This window comes from Pezoporus flaviventris, unplaced genomic scaffold (assembly GCF_033815535.1).
Source record: "Pezoporus flaviventris isolate CSIRO_AGI_PZ_B2104156 unplaced genomic scaffold, CSIRO_AGI_Pfla_v1 ptg000078l, whole genome shotgun sequence".
NCBI classification, from domain to species: Eukaryota; Metazoa; Chordata; class Aves; order Psittaciformes; family Psittacidae; genus Pezoporus; species Pezoporus flaviventris.
The window spans coordinates 1,124,377-1,145,600 of record NW_026892626.1 but is presented as its reverse complement, the minus strand read 5'-3'; the positions used below and the strand labels follow the sequence as shown (position 1 = coordinate 1,145,600).

Below are 21,224 nucleotides of genomic sequence, written 5' to 3'. Positions count from 1 at the left end.
CTGGGGAGCACATGGCGTGGCAGGATTGTACAATGGGTTCAGGGAGCTGGGGTGGGATTAGAGTTGGATGAAGCTACAAGTCAAGCAGTAATGGAGGTTAACAGTAGCAACAAGGCAGCTGTGTTTTCTGTTCCTGCAGGGCTCCAGATGCCTCCTTGAGCCAATGTTGTGTTGGGAGCACAAGGAGGAGATCCCCAGCCTGTGCTGGCTGAAGGATGCAAGACTGTTTCAGCAAAAGGGATTCAGCTCCACAGCATGTAGATGATTCAATGCTGAAATCTCTGCTCCCAGGAGCAGGAACATCTGTCCCCAGGGCTGCTGGCGAGCAGAGCAGGAGCAGGGCACCCACGGGGGACTCTCCTTCCCATGGCCAGTGTGACTTATGAGCTACCAAAATGGGTGAGCAGGGATGGATGTAAACATCCAGCCTTTGACAGCTCTGCACATGGTGGAGTAGCCTAGGGACTGTTTGCTTTGTGGTGGATTTCTTTTTGGTTTTTTATTCTTTTTGGTTTTTTATTCTTTTTGGTTGTTTTCGATAACCCAGGAAATCTGGGCTCTGTTTCTGCCTTTTGTAATGTCAGGCTGAAGTTAATTCAAGCCAGGCCAGATTCTGACCACAGGTATGCCAGTGTAAATTTGAATGGAGTCGCTTACGTCTTGGTTTGGCGTGATGTGAATGGAGTTACTGCTGGATGATGCCAAAGGGCTGAGGTCAGAATCTGGCCCATCCTTTTCTGCGTGCAGTGTAATTTGTGTGTGTCTTCTGGCACTGCTGAGGTATCATATGGCTTGTGTAATGCTGGCTCCAGCCTGCCAGAGAGCATCGTGATACCTAGTGCCGGGGGTGCCTGCTGCAGGAGGACGCTGCTGTGTAATTGCCCATGTGAGATGCACGGACCCTGGGGAGGAGGGGCTGAAAGCCCGAGGGGCTGTGCAGAGTGATCGGCTCCATGGATGCGGATCCATATGCTGCTGGAAGCTTCTGATGTTTAAATATCAGAAGAGAGGAGGAGCCTGTAGAGCAAAGCAAGGCATCTTCTCAGTGCCATTAGCTGCATCCCAAGTGGGCATTGGTTGCTCCATTAGCGGCTGGGAAGGCAATCAGCATTCCGTGCCGCATCCCTCCGGCCTCTCCTAACCATGTGTGCTCCCTCCTGCTGGAAAGCCAAGCCCAGTCCCAGCGTCTTGGCTGCGTGGGATTTTTCCTTTCGTTTTAAATATTTCTCAGTTGTGTTTTTTTGTCCCAGCAACACATGGAATGATTTATCCATGGCCAGAGCACAGCTTGGTCCTGACGAGCTCTGCTGGTTGGGTGGGGGGATGGAGCATCCCCCAGCTAACATCAGTGTGGTGGGGTGGGGAACTGGTGCCTGTGGATGGGATGGAAGGGGTGGGGACCTGGGGATCTGGCAGCTTCCCAAGGTGGGCCCTGTTCATGGAGCTGGAGCAGATCTGCAGTGAGTCCCTCCAACAGCACAGGTAGCAGGGATGCCCTCATTAGAAAGGGCTCATGACAAGGTGAGAATGTGCAAGGTCTGGTAGCAGGTACATCCTGGTTAAGGCACATGCTCTGGTGGTTTGGGCTTGGCTACAGTTTCTCTGAGCACATCATTCTTCTTCTGCTTTCGGTCCCCTCCTGTCCCCTCATTGCCCTTCTGCTCAGAGCTGCTGGTGGGCTTTACTGGGGATGGCACCCTGCAGGGATGAGCAGTCCTCGTCAGCCCAGTTCAGGTACTTTGGATCTAGTTGCCAGATCCCCTCAGGTACGCAGGTGCTCTGCCCCTTGCCTGGGGGTTCCTCTGCCTGCTACTCCCTTTCTGTGACATGCCATGAGGAGTTTTTTGGTGCCCTGGATGCATGGGTGGCTCTGTCCCTACCCTGTGCTAGCACTAGGGACCTTGTCCCTGTGGTGTGGCACCTTGTGGATTCCAGGCACCCCCATCTTGACCATGTAAGACCACATGCTTTCCTCAGGTGCTGTCGACACCCCATGCACGAGAGGAGAAACCCAGCCCACTGTGCCATGCCAGTGGTGTTGGGAAGGACCTGGGGGGACCATGCAGGACCCTGGCAGGAAGGAAGCACCATTTCCTGCCCTTTCTCAGGGCTTTCCCCTTCCCAATCCATGCTGGTTGCTCAGCTTTAGCCATCCCTGCCCTATAAGCCTAGGCTTTTGGGCAGCAGGGCTCAGCAGATGGCTCAGGCTGCTCACACCTTCCCACTCAGCTTTAACTGGAGAAGGCTGCTCTCATGCCGCAAAGGTCCTGGGATCAGATCTGCCTAATAACCCCCTTCCCTCCCCACCCAAAGTCATTCCACTTAATCCTGTAACTACCTCTGCAAAGCTGTCATGGCCCCTAGTCTGTTGGGTGGTGACCCTAGGCCCGCTGTAGGCACCAGCATCTGTATTTGGGGACTTCTGTTCTTTTTGCCCTGTGTCACCTGTATTTGTCTCATGCATTCCATTTTGGGACCAAGCTCCCACTTGATAGGTCAGCATCCAGAGCCCTGGAGCCTGGCGTTGCTTTTGGCAGCACTGCTTCCGGAGAAGATGATGGGAAGGGGAACCCAAGGCAGGCTGGAGCAGCACCCTGACAAACCTCCCACAAGGCAGGAAAATGCTGAGAACACTTGGGAAGCATGTTGCTGTAGGGAACAGGGGTGTGGAGGCACTGGATGCAGTAGCTGATTCTTTCCTTTCAAAAGCACGTGTGAAGCACTGCGACAGCATGACTTCCTTCCAAGCTGCATGGCTGTTAGCATTCCCGAGCGGAGGAGAGAGGAAATTGCCCACCTCAGAAATGCAGCTGCTTCTGGGGAGGAGCTGGGAGCAGAGTCGATTCCTCAGGAAGGGTGAGCCCTGTGGTGCTGCTGGCGGCCACCCGAGAGCATTGCCGGGGACACCGCTAGTGTGCTGTCACTGGGAGCTGCACCCCCTCCTTGTGCTGGATTTGTGCCAACAGACTTGTCCCATTTCATAGAATCCCAGAATCCCAGACTGGTTTGGGTTGGAAAGGACATTAAGCTCATCCAGTTCCATCCCTCTGCCGTGGGCAGGGACACCTTCCACTAGACCAGGTTGCTCCAAGCCCCATTCAACCTGGCCTTGAGCACTGCCAGGGATGGGACATTTCTCCTTCCTCAGTCAGCACCCTCTGTTTGCACTGAACCCAGGGGCAGTGAAGATGGGAAGTGGAAAGCAGGGAAAGATAGGGGCCGGGGAGAGAAATCCCCACAGCAAGGCCTCCCCAGCAGCTTGCCAGAAGTGCGGGGTCATGCTGAATATGCGTAAAAGGAGCATGCTGAGGCTTCTCTGATACAAGGTGAGGCCCGCAGAGACCAGTGGCCCTGGCTCTCTTTCGGCAGGATAATGGGGTGAGTCGGGCACGGAGCGTGCGTGCCTATGTGTGGTCTCACGAATGATAATGATTTCCATTCCTGCCCTGCCTCCACAGCACCAACGAGCCAGCACTGGCTCCCCCCAGGAGCAGAGCCCCCAAAGGTTGCCCATGGAACCTCTGGGGCTTGCACCATGCTGCAGTAGGCAGGAGAAACTGAGCTTCCCGTTGGATGCAGAGGGTGGGTGGGAGATGCTTGTTTCCCTAAGTGTCCCAGTGGTAACCCTGGTCCGAGCCCTAGACCTGCTGCCCCAGCCCTGCTTGTTACACCTTCACCTCTGGGCTCTTCCCTTGCCACCACTGGGTGTGGGTGCTATCTCTGCCCTCTGGGCAGGGGTTTCTTTCTACCTTTGTGTCTTACCAGGAATTAAAAGGCCTTTGCAGGTGGCGCACTGAGCATGGCCCTACTCCTGTCATCTTGCTACCGTGTAGCATAGAGGAGAGGGTGTGTGCCTCATTTGATACGCCCAAGTTCCCCTGGAGTGGATTCATGCAGATTCTACGGCATCCCAGGGGGTTTCTCCTCTGTTCTGATAGGGTTGTGCTGGTCCCATCTGCTGCCCTGACACTGGTGGGATGGGAGGTGGTGGTGGCTGCACCCAGCCAGGTCCCCTCTGTGGGGTGTGCATTGGATGGCATGATGGGTGAGCTGCAGCATCACAAGACTGAAGGGCCATGCTGGTCTCTACAAGCATTTGCATGGTCAGGTAGTACTGGCATTGCAGGGGGGGTTCGGTGCTGGGTTGAGTGCAGGAGCCCTGTGGGCTGGCAGGGGCTCTGGTTCACTGCCTGCTGCTCTGCACTAGGCTGGTCCTGGGAATGGTTCCATCAGGATTGTATTGAGGGGTTAACCAGAGGCTGTCTTCACTCAGCAGTTCCCAGACAGGCAGATGCAGGGAAGCTTGGAGCAACTAGGGCTTCACCTCCTGCCCACGAGGCAGCTGCCTGCAATGGGGATGCTGTTCACTGCCTTGTGCTTTGGGACACGGTGCTTCCTCCACTGTGGTGATAGCCACATCCCTGATACCCCCTCTGCTCCTGTGGAATAGGGGGTTGTCAGTGCTCTGGGCACCCTAGAGACAGCATCCCTCATCTTGGGCTGCTGTGTCCCCAAAGGGGTCCGTAGTGCTGCCACACAGTGAGGGACATGCTGCCTGGGTGATGCAGAGACCACCTAGGGAGCCACTGGCTTTTCAGCAGGCAGCATCTCCTTTTCCATTGGCAGATAAAGCGGTGAGGAAACAGCGTGGAGGTGGCAGGGCCAGGATTTGTCCTGGGGGAGATGTCTAGGGATGGGCTGAGACCCCTGTCCCTGCTCCCTTCTCACTGGAGATGCATAGGCTCTGGCACTGGCTGCCTGCCTGAGCGTGGCTGAGAACAAAGGAGCTTCCCCCAATAGTTGTTTGGCAGCCGGACAGAGGCAGCTTCCTTCCAAAGCCATGCTCCTTGGTGTTTTTTTGCGAAAGGGAATAAAGCAGAAAACCCCAAACCCCTGTATCATTTGGAATGGGCTGTCCCCTGCCAGGCTCCTTAGGCCAATTGGGCAGCCAGACAGGCCAGGGTGGTGTTGGGGGCTGTAGACGGGGAGCAGAGCATCACTGTGCTTGGGTCATGCTGTTGGAGCAGAGCTTTATTCTTTGAGTGAAGCACAAAATCCAAGTCACGCAGAATCCCAGGCTGGTTTGGGTTGGGAGCAATGTTTAAGCTCATCCAGTTCCAACTCACTTCCACGGGCAGGGACACCTTCCACTAGAGCAGCTTCCTCCAAGCCCCTGTGTCCAACCTGGCCTTGAACACTGCCAGGGATGGGGCAGCCACAGCTTCTCTGGGCACCCTGTGCCAGCGCCTCAGCACCCTCACAGGGAAGAGCTTCTGCCTAAGAGCTCATCTCGGTCTCCCCTCTGTCAGGTTAAAGCCATTCCCCCTTGTCCTGTCCCTACATGCCCTTGATAATAGTAACTAATGAAGCAAGTGTAGGTTATACTGTTTAAAACCTATTACACTATTTCCCTGTTGATCAAAAATCCCCATCTGATCTGCACTGTTGTTTGGGTCTGAAATGTATTTTCATAGCAGCAATCCAGTGATTGCGAAAGGTTACAGTGAAAGTGCAGAGGACCCTGAATCTCACCTGACGAGTGGAGTCACGGGTGCACTACACCAGTGCACCTCAAGATATTCTGTCAGGTGTTTGCAAGCACCTTCAAGCTGATTTTAATCCAAAATTATGTCAAATGTTGCTGGTGAGCATTGTCCAAGTTTATCAGCTACCGCCATCTGAACATTCAAGTATTTATGACTTTCCTCTAGATTCTATCAGTCATTGCAAAACTTTAGGAGAAGACACTTGAATGTGGACAGTGATGGTCTTTACCTTTCCCTCCATTAACAGACAGGCCAGACTCGGACCTGGGTTTCTGGGGGTGAGGCCAGAATAACCTTCTTTTGCCAGTGGGAATACTCAGGCAGTGTAGTGGTGGGATTTGGAAGGGATCTAGCATCTGGTTCAGGAAAGCTACCATGCCCAAGGTTACTGGGATGTTGCTTGGGCTGTGGCACAGCAGGGAAAGTGGTGCTGGACCCAAAGCCTTCATCCTGGTGAGCTCCTGCCTGTTGTAAAATGCCCCCATAAGGTGTTTTCACTGGTGCTCTTTTCTCTTGCACTGGCAGCAACTGTTTCGGGCTGTGGTTGGGTAACTTGGGTTTGCAGCTCCTGTCACAGCCGAAAGGTCTCTCCAGCTCTTACCTACCTCCCATCCTTGGTATTTCGCTCCTGCTGATGAGCAGCAAGGGATAAGTGTGGATAAGTAATCATCTCCCTGCTGTGCTCCCAGAAGGCTACATCAGTAAGTGTGGGGTGGGAAGGTGAGCACAGGTCGAGAGGCAGACATGGGGCTGTTCCCCATCCCTTACCAGCCTCCTGCATGAGCAGTGCTGCGGTTGTGCTGCTCATGGCAGAGCTGCAGGAGCCATTCTCTCTCTTTGCTGTCCACCCAGGGAGGAGCCATTTCCCTCGCCCGGGAGGATGGAAGTCCTGCAGCTCCTGCGCCTGCTCCTCACCACTGCCATGCTGGGCTTCTCTCAGACCGTGAACCCCTTCGTGGCCCAGCAGACCCTCCTGGACCCTTGCTACGATGAGAGTGGTGCTCCTCGCCGCTGCATCCCTGAATTCGTCAATGCCGCCTTTGGGAAGGAGGTGCAAGCCTCCAGCACATGTGGGAAGCCCCCAACGCGGTATTGCAACGCCTCGGATCCACGCCGAGCCCACCCGCCTGCCTACCTGACTGACCTCAACACCGCATCCAATATGACGTGCTGGCGCTCTGAGACCCTCCACCACTCACCCCAGAATGTCACTCTCACCCTCTCCCTCGGCAAGAAGTTTGAGGTGGTCTATGTCAGCCTCCAGTTCTGCTCCCCCCGGCCAGAATCCACCGCCATCCTCAAGTCCATGGACTACGGCAAGACCTGGGTGCCATACCAGTACTATTCCTCCCAGTGCCGTAAGATCTACGGCAAGCCCAGCAAAGCCACCGTCACCAAGCAGAACGAGCAGGAGGCCCTCTGCACCGATGGCCTCACCGACCTCTACCCGCTCACCGGCGGGCTCATTGCCTTCAGCACCCTTGATGGGCGACCCTCTGCCCAGGACTTCGACAGTAGCCCCGTGCTCCAGGACTGGGTGACGGCCACCGACATCCGTGTGGTCTTCAGCCGCCCGCACCTCTTCCGCGACCTGGGCAGCCGGGATGCTGGGGAGGACGAAGGAGGCACCAGCTCCACCCCATATTATTACGCGGTAGGGGAGCTGCAGGTCGGCGGGCGCTGCAAGTGCAATGGGCATGCGGCGCGCTGTGTGAAGGACAAGGAGCAGAAGCTGGTGTGTGACTGCAAGCACAACACTGAGGGACCCGAGTGCGACCGCTGCAAGCCCTTCCACTATGATCGACCCTGGCAGCGAGCCACAGCTCGTGAGGCCAACGAGTGTCTGGGTGAGTGAGATTTCATTTTTCACTTTCATTTTTTACAGGGTTGAAACTCTTAAATGGGTTGTTGGGGGAGGATGGGATCGGTGCTGAGTCAAAGTGATAGAGCGCACTTGTCCAGAGGTACTGGGGAGCATCCCCCATCCCTGGAGAGCTTGGAAAGGCTCAAGCATCTGCCCTGTCTCTGACTTTCCCAGCCCTCCAGCAAGTTGCCATGGGCAAAGGCACTGAAACACTCCAAAAAATCAGCGGTGTCTTCCAGCAGGTCAGCAAACCTGGGTGTGGGATGCACAATGCCCATCTAGGGGTTTTCCCTTGGGCATCAAACAAGCTGTCCCTGAGCCACAAAGGGGAATCACAGTGGTCCCCCATGAGATGTGCTGTGGGGTAGGGAGCAGGCAGCAAAACCTGGCAGAGATTAAGGAAATACCTGAGTCAACATTTTACCATTCATGGGGGGTTTGGCATGGCGCTTTGCGTGGTGGTTTTATCTTGTCTGTCCTCATAGAGGTTAAAAATATTGTCATTGAAATGAAATGGTTCCAAAATATCATACTGGCTTTGCTCAGCTCTCCCACTCCTGACTCTTTGTGAGATTTTAATGGAGGTTTTTTTTCTTTTGTCCTGATTTGGGATGGGGTTGGGGAATGCCACAGCCCTGCAAAAGTCTGGGAGAGGGAGGAACAGCCCCTCACTCTTCCTGGACTGGAGCCTGGGTCCCAGGGAGTGGCGGAAGGATGGAGACGAGGGAAAGCCATACCATTAATCAGCCTCTGAAAGGCTCAGTGGATGTGCCAGAGGTCAGGGGGACTTGTTAGTATTTGTGATCGATGTCTTGTTGATATCCCAGCTGTCGTCTTATTTTTATTTATATATATAATATATATATATTAAAAAAAAATATATATATATATATATGTTACAGTGGATTTCTTCTAAGAAAGGCTAAAAAGGCAGCAGGCTCCAAGCAAGTGCTGGGGTCAATGCTTTAAACCACCTCACTTCCTGTGGGAATGTGTCAGCCCTTGCATTCTCCCACTTTTCTCAGAAAGATGAGTTTTGGAGCAAATCTCAGAAAAAAACCCATCAACTCTGCACCCTGCCCATGGCTGCTGCCTCCAGGGGAAGGGCTCTGGATGGAAGTGAACCCATGGAAACTCCCTGGGATAAAAAGCAGGACCCTAGCCTGAGGACCCTTGGGGCACCCCACAGCACATCTGCCTCACCATTGAGTCCTCTGGTATAGCAGGGTGATGGCAGCAGCGATGGCTCTGCTGGCACAGAAGAAGTTAAACTGAGGGGAGCATCTGCAGATCTCCTGTCCCTCTGTCCATCTTGGCCATCACAGGGTGAAGGTCCTGCACCGCAGGGCTGTGCTCCTGAGCATACTGCCCTCAGCTGCGTCACCCTTTCGGCAGATGGGGCTGAAAAGATAAATGAGAGAGAAAAGAGGAGACGAGGGCACAGCGCAGTCCCTTCAAACTCCACCCCAACAACCCCCCTGCACAAAGACCCTTCCCCGAGCTGCGTGTGAAAGTAGTTTTTTCCTGTTGATTCGCTCCCCTTCTTTCTCCCTTTCCCCTCTCAGGCTTTGTGCCCTCTCTGAAGGGACCTGAAAAGAGCTTCTCTGTCACCCACTCCAAAGGGCTTAGCGGCTGAAAGCTGGATTAGCTCCCCAATCCTTCCCCTCTGTGCCTTTCAACAATGACATCTCCCCAGCCAGCATGAACAGATGCAGCAATTAGTACCAATTAAAAGGAGAGGCTGCCGGGGAAGTTCCCTTTGCTCAGCCTAGGGCTGCAGGCTTTCAGACTCCATCCTTCAGCGGGCACCGGTGATGCTGGTGTGTGGTGGTTGGTGATCATGTGTGGCTATGGAGGGGTGAGAAGGAGGAGGGTGGATGGATGCAGGAGCTTGGCAGCTCAGTGCCAGCCAAGGGGCAGGCCTGGGGGGCTAAAACATCCCAAAAGTGGATTTGGATGGAACCATGGGGCTGATACAGCTTCAGGTCGTGCTGAAGTGTCACCTCTTGGCTCTGTGCTCCCCAGCATCCTGCATGAGGGTTTGACCCACTCCAGGAGTTTCTACTTGCTCTGGCATGGGGGCAAATTTATGTTCTGCACCATGTCATGGTGCTGGGACATCTATCCACACAGCTGAGGACAAACTTTTAACTGCACAAGAATTTCTGCCTCTGGCTGGGGTGGGAAATGCAGAAGTGAAACAGGCGGGTGATGGCTGAGGTCTGAGCATGGGCAATGGGCATGACCCCACTACGGCTGCCATGTGGTGGCCATGAGGTTCACAGGGACATTGCTGTTCTGTGGCACTGGGGGGGGCAGCGTGGCTTTGGCAAGTAGGCAGGTTTGGGGATGTCACCAGCCAGGGTGGTGACAGTGGATTTATCACACTGCTGGCTTGGCAAGAGGGCCCAGTGCCTGCTCCATGCCGCAGGGTGCATGGCCCTGTGCCTGGTGGTTAGAGAGTGGTGCCATCGGTCCATGGGCACAGGGGACTCTCTGATACCCCCAAAGGGCTGAATGTCCCACTAGGTGTTTGCCCTGCCAATATTAGGATGCTTTGCTGTGCCCTGCCCAAAACGGGAAAGAGGCAGGAAGGACAGACATGTGTCCTCATCCATGTGTCCCTCCAGCTTTTAGCCCTTCAGTGAAGGATAATCCCAGCAGAGTGGCCTGTGCGAGCAGGATCACCGAAGTCCTGAGCTCCCCCCATGAGATGCATCAGCTTTATTCTTGTGCCTCCTCCTCCTCCCCACCACTGCTTGCACATGCAGCCTATCACCGCCCCCCGGCAGGCAACCCCCTAACTCCTGTCCTGGAGAAGAAGGGGAAGCGGATTAGCACAGGGCAGCCACTGGAAGTAATTGATGCAGTCACTGGGGATGCAGGAGCTCTTGTTCTCTTTGTGGCCGCCGCTGCGGGAGCGCTCCCAGAGCACTGGGATAATGCACGGGGCTGGCTCTGATGCGGGGGGTTCGGTGAGGAAGGAGGGGCTGTGCCCCCCTGGGAGGACCTCGCTGGCTGCTGCTCCCTCTGCTCTGGGCTGGAGGGCTGTGGAGATTGATCTGGGATGCCAGAGCCTGAAAACACTGATCCTTGGAGTGGTGATGGGACTTAGAGGTGATGGGACTTAGAGGATACCAAGTGCTTCCCTTATGTCCTCTGTCGCTCCTTGTACATCTTTGCTTTCTTCTTCTATCTCAGTACTTCCCATGCAAAAATCTCAGAAACACCCCCTTGAGCTGCCCTGGCCAGTTTTACTTCTAGAGCGGGATATGTGCTGTTGGCAGCCCTTACCCTGGCAGGATGCTCCCTGCCTTCTCCCTATCATATGTGCTGGAAAATAGCAGCACCAACCACGGTCCTTCCCTGGGAGCATAGTGGGCAGTAATTCGGGGTTGGTAGTGGCTTTGGGAGGTGGCAAGCGAGCAGCATCCCCCTGAACCCCCAGTCTGCTGGGATGCTGCACCGCATGGACAGCGGGTGCCAAGGCAGGAGTGCTGGGAGTAGGCAGACACCACGATGGAGGGTATTCATACTTGTCTGAGCATCTTAAGTCCTACTCCTCCCCGGCTGGGGCTGGAGTGGCTCAGCCTTGCCCCTCGTAGCCCTCAGGGAGGGCTCTCCACCACTTCTGCTTCCCCTCCTGCTTCTTGGCAGCATGAGCCCTGGCCCCTCTTTTCCCAAGCACGTTCCGCATGAGGAGGGGCAGTGTGGATGGGAGGGAAGGGTCTCGGTTCCCATCCCAGGGTGGAGGTGCAGCCTCATCCTGCCCCGGGCTCTCCTCCAGCCAAAGCAGGGGCGTAGCTTGAATCCACTGCGGGTTGGCAGCAGCGGCAGGTCTAGGGTTTCACTGAGCCGGCTGCCTTCCCTAATTATTCCCAGGAAAATTCCAGGGGCAGCAGCCATGCTCCTGCCCTGCGGGCTCCATCCATCGCCTGCCACACGTGTGCCCTGGTGCGCAGCGCTGCCTGTCCTGTGAGGGGCTTCCTGCCCCAAACCGCCTTGTGCTATCACCCTCCACTCTTCACCCGCAGCAGCCTGGAGGAGGAGAGGTTGTGGGGTGGCCAGAGCGTGGGCCGGGGTTCAACCACCATCAAAAGGGGGACAGAACGTTGCTCCTTTGCAAGGTGTCAACATTTAATTAGTCTATTATTGCAAATTGTTAGATGTTGTGATTGTTTAATTGATCATATGATTGTTTAATTGGGCATACTGTATGAGGGCGGAAGCAAGCTACCACATAATTAGCCCCAAACTGTGCGATTAAATTCTTATTAATACCCCAAACAGCAGGGAACATTCAAGCCTTTAATTAGTGATTAACGGGAGACAGAGAGAGCTTGAAACCTAGCCGGCGCTGAGGAACAGGGAAGTATTTATCTGGGTAAGAGGGACCTGACTGCCCCAATTAGTGCCAGATGGCTGAACCGTGGATCCCATGCTGATGTGATCCTGTCCCCGAGCAGGGGACAGCCACCCATCCCAGCCTGGCCAGATCCCCACCTTGGCTGGCCAGGACCATGCCAAAATCCTGGCTTGGCTCCAGCTCAGATGGAGGCAGTTTCCTGACCCCCAACCTAGACTGGAAGGAATAACCCAGAGTGGGCAACAGCAGCATCCCAGAGGGGATGATGCTGGGCAGCAAGAGGAGGTTTCTTCCCAGAAGCCGGCTCCTGGGAGGGCCTGCAGCATGTTCCCAGGGAAAGGTGCCACCCAGGAGGGCCCCTGGCCTGCAGCAGGTTTGGTGATGCTGTGAGACGTCCCAGTTACTCTCTCACCAATTAAACTGGAGACAGGGAGGGACCTGTGCCAAGGGCAGTGAATCATTTGCCTGACCTTTCTCTGCTGCCCATAGACTCCCCTCTGGGCTGCCATCTGCCCTCTTTCCCCAGAGGATGCAGGGGACAAACAGGGGTGACCCCAAGCATTCCCAATGGGACAGCAGAGCTGCCCTTTGGGGTAACCCAACTGGCCTTTCAGTAATGCAAGGGAATAACGAGGCCCCTCTACCCCCAAATATTGCTCCTTTGCTGCTGTTCCATGCAATTGCCTCAGTTCAGTGGCACAAACCACCTGGCTTGTCCCTGTCCTGCTATCTGGTATGTGCAAGAACAGTCTGGATACTGGGGTACTTTACCACCTCTCCTGGCCCTGGCAAAGCCTGGCCAAGCATCAGCATCCCTGGCACAGAGCATCCCAGACTACTTGGACCATGGGCAGTATTTGCTGCTCTCCCCACAGGAGCTGCATCCCAGCATCCAGAGTCAGAATTTGCCTCAGAAGTCCCTATTTTCACCATCACCAGGGAAACAAACGAAAAAGAGCTCAAAAGGCACAAGCCCCCGAGGCACCTACTGACACACCAAGTGTTATTTTGATGCCTGCCATGTGATTTTTACACTAATCTCAGCATGAGGGACCTCCGGGGGGAGCTGAGGGTTTGAACGTGTGGTGCCAGCACCAGTTTTCACCCCACTCACTTAGGCCTCCAAAAGGCTCTTTTTGTTTTTAGGGCCAGGGTTTGCTCTTTCTTCCTTCCACCAGCATCCTTGCAACCAGGCGGGTGAGGGAGTGTTTGCTCTGCAGGACTGAAGCTCCTGCCGGCCATGGGGGAGACAACTTCTCACACCCGCCAAGCCAGGCCTGAGCAGTTAAATCTGGTCTAACACATTAATGAATTTCACAGGACACCTGGAAAAACTCTCACCCAACCTCAATTTACCAGCTCCGGGGGAAGGGCGCTGTGTTTCGCCAAAAGAAATCTTGTTCCCATTATCCTTTTGCGAGTGTTAAGCAGGAGCGGGTGTTGCTTTGCTTTTTATCTTGTACACTTGGAGCCAGGCAGGGGGAGCTGATGAAAGAACAGCATTCGTGTGGGTGTGCAGCAGCACACACATGTGCGCATGTGCCAGCATCTGTGCATGCATATTCATGCATGTGTGTGAGCATGCATTTGTGCACATGTGCCCATAGCAGGGGGTTGGAACTGTATGAGCTTTAAGGTCCTTTCCAACCCTAAGCAGTCTGTGGTTCTGTGATTCTGTGTAATGGCATGTAGCTGTTTCTGTGCACATCTGTGTGCGTGCATGTGTGAACATGTAATGATATGGGGACATTTAGATGCTCATGGACACGTGTGTGCACATGTATGTAGATATTTAGGGGCACGTTTTTTGTGTATGCATGTTCACGTATACATGATTGTGTGCACGTGAGCTTGTGTGTGTCCCTGTGCACATTTGTTTGTGCACACATGGGTTGCTGTGCGGGCTGCTATGTGTGTGCACACGTGCATACAGGGTAGAGCCTTAAATGTAAGGGGTTTGGGGGCTCCATTGTTGGTGGTGAGGATGGTGCCCTGTGAGGCAGCAGGAGCAAGGCCAGTGCACCCACCCGTGAGGGTGGGAAGGGGGATGGGGGACAATGGGGCTGCAGGTGCCTGGGTGTGCTGCCAGACCCCGTATCTACACCCTTCCACCCCATACTTGCCTCCACCTGAGCCATGCCCCAGCCCTACATGTGCCCTTTCTCCTCCACCCTGACCCCCTTGCACTGGCTGATGCTGCACATCTGGATAGCACATTGGGGGCCAGCTGTGCCCTGCCTGTCCTGTTCATTGGCACTGGGGCAGCTCCAGCTCACCCCGGTGGGTCCCAAGTTGCACCCCCAGCCCTCATCCTCTCCCCTTCCCTTGCAGCCTGTAACTGCAACCTGCACGCCCGGCGCTGCCGCTTCAACATGGAGCTGTACAAGCTCTCAGGCAGGAAGAGCGGTGGCGTGTGCCTCAACTGCCGGCACAACACCGCGGGGCGGCACTGCCACTACTGCAAGGAGGGCTTCTACCGGGACCTCAGCAAGTCCATTACGGACCGCAAGGCCTGTAAAGGTAAGCTGGGGGATTCTCCATGCAGGCAGTGTGGGTCGTACAATCTGTCTTGATCTCCCTCCCATCTTTGCAACATCCTTTTGCTCAGAGCCTGGCTGCAGGTCACCTCCAGCCTCCGTCATCCAGGTCACCTCTGCCACCCCAAGAGTACCAGGCAGGGACATCATTTCAAACACATCTCCTCAAGCAATGGGGAGGACAATGGGCAGGGAGTGAGCATATTCCTTGAGCTCCATCCATCCTGGCAGGGTCCTGGTGTCTGGGCCATGGATGTGCTTGGAAGTGTTCAAGCTGCTTCACAAAATGACCCGCGATGGCTTTCCTGCCTTACAGGGCTGGGGATGCTGGCAGAGGTGTCCATCATCCTGCTGGGCTGTGGAGCAGGATCCGGGTGTGTGTTTTAGCTATGGGGTAGCTCTGGGGAGCTGTTTTGGAGAGGATGCTGAGCACCATGGCTCATAGTGCCTGCAGGTAGGGTGGCTTGTCCCTGAGCTGGCCAAGAGATGCAATTGCTCCAAGCCATTGAGCCACAGCTTGACCTTAAAAGGTCCACAGCCTGTGCCAGATATCATGTGCTCTGAATTCATCCCTGATCCCTCTTTTTCCAGCTTAGAGTGCAAGTACCCCCCAGAAGGGAGTGCAGTATTTCATGGGCACTGGGCACCCCTGCTGCTGTGAGAACATAAACATAGTATGTTTATGTAGGGTCCACAGGAACTGTGGTTTTGGTTTTGGACCGTTAATGTTGTGGCCGCAGACATGAATTGAAGGATTTGACTTTTGGGGTTCCCCTCTAGGGTGCCCTAGTTTTGTTGTCATTCTGGCTCATGTAAGAGGTGACATTTGTCCCTTTCCCATGCTGTGTTCCATGGGAGCAGTTGAGGAGATAAAGGAAGAAACTTTCCATGTTTGACTGGCACAGCAGCAGGAGCATGGCTGAGCACTGACAAGGGCAGCCTTGCCTGCAGCCACCTCCTTAGCTCATCAGCTGTAATCACCCAAGCAGCTCACAGATCGACAGATCCCTCCTCAGCAGCCCGTGCTCCCATGGGCTTCCCAGGCCCAACAGCATGGCCAAACCATGTCACTGCTATGGCTCTGGTCATGGCAGCCCCCCAGCAGCAGCAAGGGTTTCCTGTTGCCGGGCTTCATGCCAGGCAGCAACCAGGTCCCAAAGCCATGCCAGGTACCACCATCCTTGGGGTGACACTAGGAGAGAGGAAGAGGAGGAGGGAGGACAAGGCATGGAGAACAGAAGCTGCATGGAGACCTCATAGCAGCCTTCCAGTATCTCAAGGGTGCCTATAGGGATGCTGGGGAGGGACTCATCACTAGGGACTGTAGCCATAGAACAAGAGGGAATGGGTTTAAACTGAGACAGGAGAAGTTCAGGTTAGATTTAAGGAAGAAGTTCTTTACAGTGAGGGGGATGAGATGTTTGCACAGGTTGCCCAGAGAAGCTGTGGCTGCCCCATCCCTGGCAGTGTTCAAGACCAGGTTGGACAAGGCTTTGGTGACATGGTCTAGTGGGAGGTGTCCCTGCCCATGGTAGGAGGACGTTTGGAACTGGATGATCTTAATCTCCTTTCCAACCCAAACCATTCTATGATTCCATGCATCCTGAAGGTCTATAGCCCAGCATCCTGGGCCCTGTCCCATTCCCGGAGGGGTCCTGACTCTGACTGAGGCCAGGGAGGGATGGCAGCAGTCCCCAGCTCCTGCTCCAGCACTGCTGGACTTGGGCAGCTGCAGCAAAATTCCCTTTTCTGTGAGGATTGTCCTCAAGCACTGGGGGATCACAGGCAGTCCTCACTCACCCCAGCTGGCACCAGGGCTTGTGAGGCTACTGGGGTGGCTGTGCCACCTCCACCTCCCCTCACATCCTCTGCAGTCAGTACCCAGCCTCCCCACCCTGCCCTGGATGAGCGGTTTCTGCTTCCCTTTGGTTCACCAGCTCCTTCTACCTTTGTTACCAAAATTATCCCATGAAATCCCAAGCAAAGTGGAATCCTTGCAGGTGTTCTCTTCTCTGTGGCACCCAGCATCCCCAGTGCTGCCTTTGTGCTGGGCACTGAGGTTTCTGTTTCTGCTCCATCCAGGAAAGAGAGCAAAAACTGATAAATAAAGCAAGCAGGATTTGGCTGGGTGCTGGAAGCAGGGAGGAGGATATACTGCAGGTGCAGCATTTCCTACCCAGGCTCTGGCTCAGGTCCCTCCATTTTCAGGGCTGAGGGTGGACGAAGCAGAGGGGCTATGGCTGCCTCCTTCTGCCTGTGCCTGGTCCTGCTCCACCATCTTCCCAGGCCTGTAATTGTGGAGCATTGAGGTGATGGAAAGCGTCTGAGATTCAAGGTGGCTGCGCTGGAGAGGATGGAGTGTGCAGAGCACCCAGGGGTGCTCAGGAGCTGGTAGGACAGGGCGAGGACTGATGCTGCTGTGCAGGAGAAACACCAGTCCATGCTGCAGAGGAGCTGAGTGCTGCAGGGTCCCTCTCCTGCCCGTCCGAGTACCAAGCCAGGGCAGATCTCTGCCAGCCAGGAATGGGAGGTGCCATTTCTGGAGGGCTGGCAGGGTTTACCCCAGGTTTGGAAGTGCTCCAAAGGTTGAGCCTCACCAGATGAGCATGTGAACAAGGGCTGTTCCCTACCACAGTGTGTATGTTGAGGAGAATGTCAGTAAAGGCGGTTCTTGGGTCTTGGGAGCCAGTTCCTGTCTCTGCCTCAGGGAACTGAGCTAATAATAAAATCCCTGATGCTTCTGCTCCTTTGGCTGTCCCTTCTTCAGTAAAGCAAAGTGCGTTTCCACCCGTTCCTTGTACTTACCGAGTGGTGGATCTTGTTGGGATTGGGAGCTCTTTGGAGCGGGACCAGCACCTGAGAGCCTACCTGCCCAGTGCCATGAATGGGATTTGTTGCTGCTAGAGATATGATCAGAGGTCTGGATCACCTCTGCTCTGAGACAGGTCTCTCTGTGGGAGAGCTCTGCTTGTTCAGCCTGGAGAAGAGAAGGCTCTGGGAAGACCTTAGAGCAGCTAACCTGGTCTAGTGGAAGGTGTCCCTGCCCATGGCAGGAGGTTGGAACTGGATGAGCTTTAACGTTGCTCCCAACCCAAACCAGTCTGGGATTCTGTGACTAGAGAGTTTGGGCTTGTGTTTTCCAAAGATGTGTCTTGGACGTACAGCTCAGGTATCTACACTTCCTCAAGAAAACAGAAGGAAAAGGAAAAGCATGGCTCATGACAACAGATGTTAAAAGCAGTTGTGGAGTAAGCTGCTGGGAACTGAGGGGTGTGGCTTTGGATGAAGACGTTTGCATGTGCCATGGTGATGGTCCAGGGCAGAAGCTGAGCATCCTAGCAAAGAGAGATACTGCAGGTGCTAGGGATGAAGCTCAGTTCATATTCAGGAGGTGAAAAATCAGCCCAGAGGCCAGGAACTCTTTCGTTTTATTTAGCAGATCCCAGTGCACATTACTGAACTATCCATCCATGGTTCATTTCTGCTTGGGATGCAACATCTTTGAAACAGGCAGAGAAATATCAACTGTACATTGCAGAGGCCCATGTCTCCTTCTGGAACTGGAATGTAGCCCTCAGCCGCTAAGTCAAACTCTTCCCTCCCAGAAGGGCCTCCCTGTCCTGGTGTCACCACTGGGCACTGCGAGACGGAAAAGCTGGGAGAATGGAAAAGGCAGAACAACCTGCAGGATTAATTCAGTGATGGTAATTGCGAAGTCAAATGAAGAATGGGTGTGCCTTGATCCCTGTAGTTTAAACAAAGCTGTAAACCCTGAGCTTTCTGCAGTGAAAACTGGGGAAGCAGTAGCAGCTAAGCCTTAAGATGCAAAAATACCCTCAATATTAGGTGCAAGACATGCATTGAGCAAGACAGCTCAATGAGTTAAGCTCCAAGCTAGTGACTTAATCCACTATTCAAGCTCTGTGGGCCAGATCCTGGCACCCGGAAGGGCTGTGAGCAGCAGGGCTCAATGTGTGCGCAGCGGACATGGATCTGGATCTGGGAATGGAGATGAGGATGGGGATAGGAATGGAGCTGGAGCTGCAGCTGGGGACGGAGCTGTGGTGGTAGAGCTGGGGATGAAGCTGGAGCTATGCCCCCAGTTCCTTCATCCCTGAGCCAGCCACCACTGTCGGTCACCTCAGGATGAGGAAGGATGGAGATGCTGAGGCAGAGTGGTGAGATGCGGCCATGCTGGGATGTGGGACTGGTCAGGGGAAGCACTGGGTGCTGCCTGGGATACTTTTCCCATCCAAGTGGGAAGGAGCAAAGGATTTCTGTGAGCCTGTGGGAAATCCCACCATGGCAGGGTGAGGGGCTGGAGGTTGGTCTGGCAGAGACAAGGGTGGTCTCCCAAAACCACATATCTGCTGTGGACCTAAGATGAAAAAAGCTGTCTTAATGGCTGATTCAGGTAAAAAGTCAAGAGTCATTGAAAGCTTTATTCTACTGCATGAAGAGAGATCTGCTTAGATGAGTTGGATCCTGATTGTGTTGAGATTTATGTCCCTTCTTAAAATTCACACCAAGGATCCAGCACTGGTGCCCAAGAAAGCCCCCTTGTTTCCAATGGCCCTGCATCATGCCAAGGCTCCCTTGCTCACTGCCATTTGTTATCACAGCTGAGCCCTCAAAATATCTCTGTCAGAAAGACGTCCGCTTCCAGTCCCAGCCAAGATCTGATAAGGGTGAAGCATCTGGTCCCCATTACAGGCTGCTTGCTCTGGTTTTTAGCCGTGTGGGAGGGGGCCTGAAGGAGCAGTGCCTTGGTGCTCCCACCAGCCCCATCTGGTGAAAATTAGGGAAATGATAACATCGGGGGGCTGTGAGGGAAAGTGAGGGGTGTTGGGTTTTTTTTTGCTTTGGAATCATGTTCAACTCTTTCTTACACTGATGGGGGCCAAGATAACCTCTTCCAGCTCATAGCCAGCCCAGCCCCAGGCAGGAAGATGCTCCCGAGTGAGCATCTCCTTCCTGCATTCTTCCATGTAGACAGCCCTCGGTAGGTCTATCATCCACTGATGGAGAATAACTTTGGGTCTGTTCTGAGCGTGAATACCCAACTTTCACCCACCTCAGGTGTGGCTTGTCTCTGGGGAGGCTGCATTAGAAAGGCAATAGGGACATCCTTTGGTCATGGTCTCTAAGAGCCAGGATGAACATTGAGGCTTGTGGGCTTCAGAAGCTTCGAGAAGACCCACTTCAGACTATCCTAAAATCAAGGCAAGGCCAGACTTTGCGTGAAATCTCAGTGTTGGTTTAGCTCCATGGACTGGAAAGCTCACAGGTGGGGGAGCGAGTGGAGAAAATGCCTTTTACTGCTGCAGCAGGAGTATTGCCCTGGGGTTGAGGTGGGGGAAGGGCAGACCTGGGCATGTATCTGTTTACTTTCTGTCCCTGCAGTGGCCCCAGTTCCATGCTGGCCATGAACCAGGGTTTGCACAGCCCCATGTGGGCCTTTTGGTTGCACAGGAAAAGGTTACACAGGAAAGGGCTGCCTGTGGAAATTCCTCCTCTTGCCTGTGTGCACAATGGACTGTCCCCAGAGCAGTGGTCAGGAAGAAACTGTTCTGGTGTCTGGACCTTAAATGCAAGCTGGTGTCTGCAGGTGCCTGTGTGACCTCCAGGGTTTCCAGGGGCTCATCCTGAGCATCCCAGTCAGTGGAGCTGTACTCTGGCCAAGCCTTTTTTCTGCTTGCCATCCTGCCCATGCTGCTTGCAGCATACATGGGGCCACAGTCTGGACCTACAGGTCTTGGTTGTGCCAGCCCTGGCAGCTCCTTTCCACTAGTGCACTGGCCCACCTCCTCCTCACCTCTCCAAGGGGGGACACATTGGGTCCAGTTTGAGGTCTGTGTTGTACATCACCTTTGATGAAACCTCTTCTCTCTCCCTCTCACCCAGCTTGTGACTGCCACCCTGTTGGCGCAGCCGGCAAGACCTGCAACCAGACGACAGGGCAGTGCCCATGCAAAGACGGCGTGACCGGTCTCACTTGCAACCGCTGTGCTAAGGGCTACCAGCAGAGCCGCTCACCAGTGGCCCCCTGCATCAGTGAGTGCCCCCACCAGCACCCGCAGCTGCTGTCCTTGAGCTGGCTTCACTGGCTGCCTCTTTGTCACCAATCCATGTGCGTGCAGTTTGTGGTGGATGGGAGGCTGAGATGAGAGCATGTCCATCTTTATGGATGTTCTCCAGGAGGTGATCAAGTTAGGATGGTTGGGTCACCTTCTGGTGGCACCCATGCATCACATCCCCCAGCACAGAAGGCTCCGAAAAGACCCTTTGGGTTAGTGCTTCCAGATGGCTGAAACAGCTGTACTGGGTGACCTCTTCAGCTGCAGCAAGCTGCACCCCTCACCCAGCTGAGCCCTCAACGTGGTCAGGGCTGGATCAAGGCCAGATCCTGTGGTCAGCATAAAACCATGTTACTGTTGCAGTGACTGTGACTTTCTCACAAGTGGCAGAGGAACAACTTCCTGCCCTGAGCACCGCTGGAGCTGGCGGGGCTGGCTCCTCTCCCCCTCTTCTTCCCCAGGTTAGGACAGAATTTCCCCGAGGTTCTGTCACAGGAAGTCCTGATAAAGTTTTTTGCCCAAACTTACCCCTGTGCTGTGCAGCCTGGATGGAGTATGCTCAGATCAGCCAAGCGTCCATCCAGTGCCCAAACTGAATTCAGATGAACTGAGCATCCAAGGAGCATTCTTCCCTGGAGCACGTCCTTTGCAGCAGTGCCTTACGGCTCATGGGGCATGCAGTATCTCAGATTGTCCCAGTTCACTGAGCTCGGTTTGGGCATCTTTGGGCCTATTTAATGGCCTGTGCTGTTGTGGTCAGACTCGTTCCATTTCCTTTCTCAGAGAGCTGCTGGAGAAGACCCAAAAAGTCCCCTCTGCACCTTGCTTGCAGGA

The 21,224-nt window shown here is 54.5% G+C and overlaps 2 protein-coding genes across 4 annotated transcripts in view; both read left to right on the top strand.

Annotated features, from left to right (window-relative positions):
• Window positions 1–21,224, top strand: part of CUNH8orf33 (chromosome unknown C8orf33 homolog) — a 212,552-nt gene that overhangs the window by 11,441 nt on the left and 179,887 nt on the right. The gene's annotated exons all lie outside the window — the stretch shown is intronic.
• The window catches only part of NTN3 (netrin 3), a 30,517-nt gene that overhangs the window by 3,478 nt on the left and 5,815 nt on the right, over window positions 1–21,224 (top strand). Inside the window, exons 1-4 of one of the 3 annotated variants that reach the window (XM_061473422.1) lie at window positions 6,178–6,266; window positions 6,399–7,393; window positions 14,108–14,296; window positions 20,218–20,367. In XM_061473422.1, coding sequence (XP_061329406.1) covers window positions 6,427–7,393; window positions 14,108–14,296; window positions 20,218–20,367 — 1,306 coding nt within the window. In that variant the 5' untranslated portion in view covers window positions 6,178–6,266; window positions 6,399–6,426. Of the gene's footprint in view, window positions 1–6,177; window positions 6,267–6,398; window positions 7,394–14,107; window positions 14,297–20,217; window positions 20,368–21,224 lie in introns of those variants that run through there. The other 2 variants (XM_061473423.1, XM_061473424.1) reach the window with 2 other exon arrangements.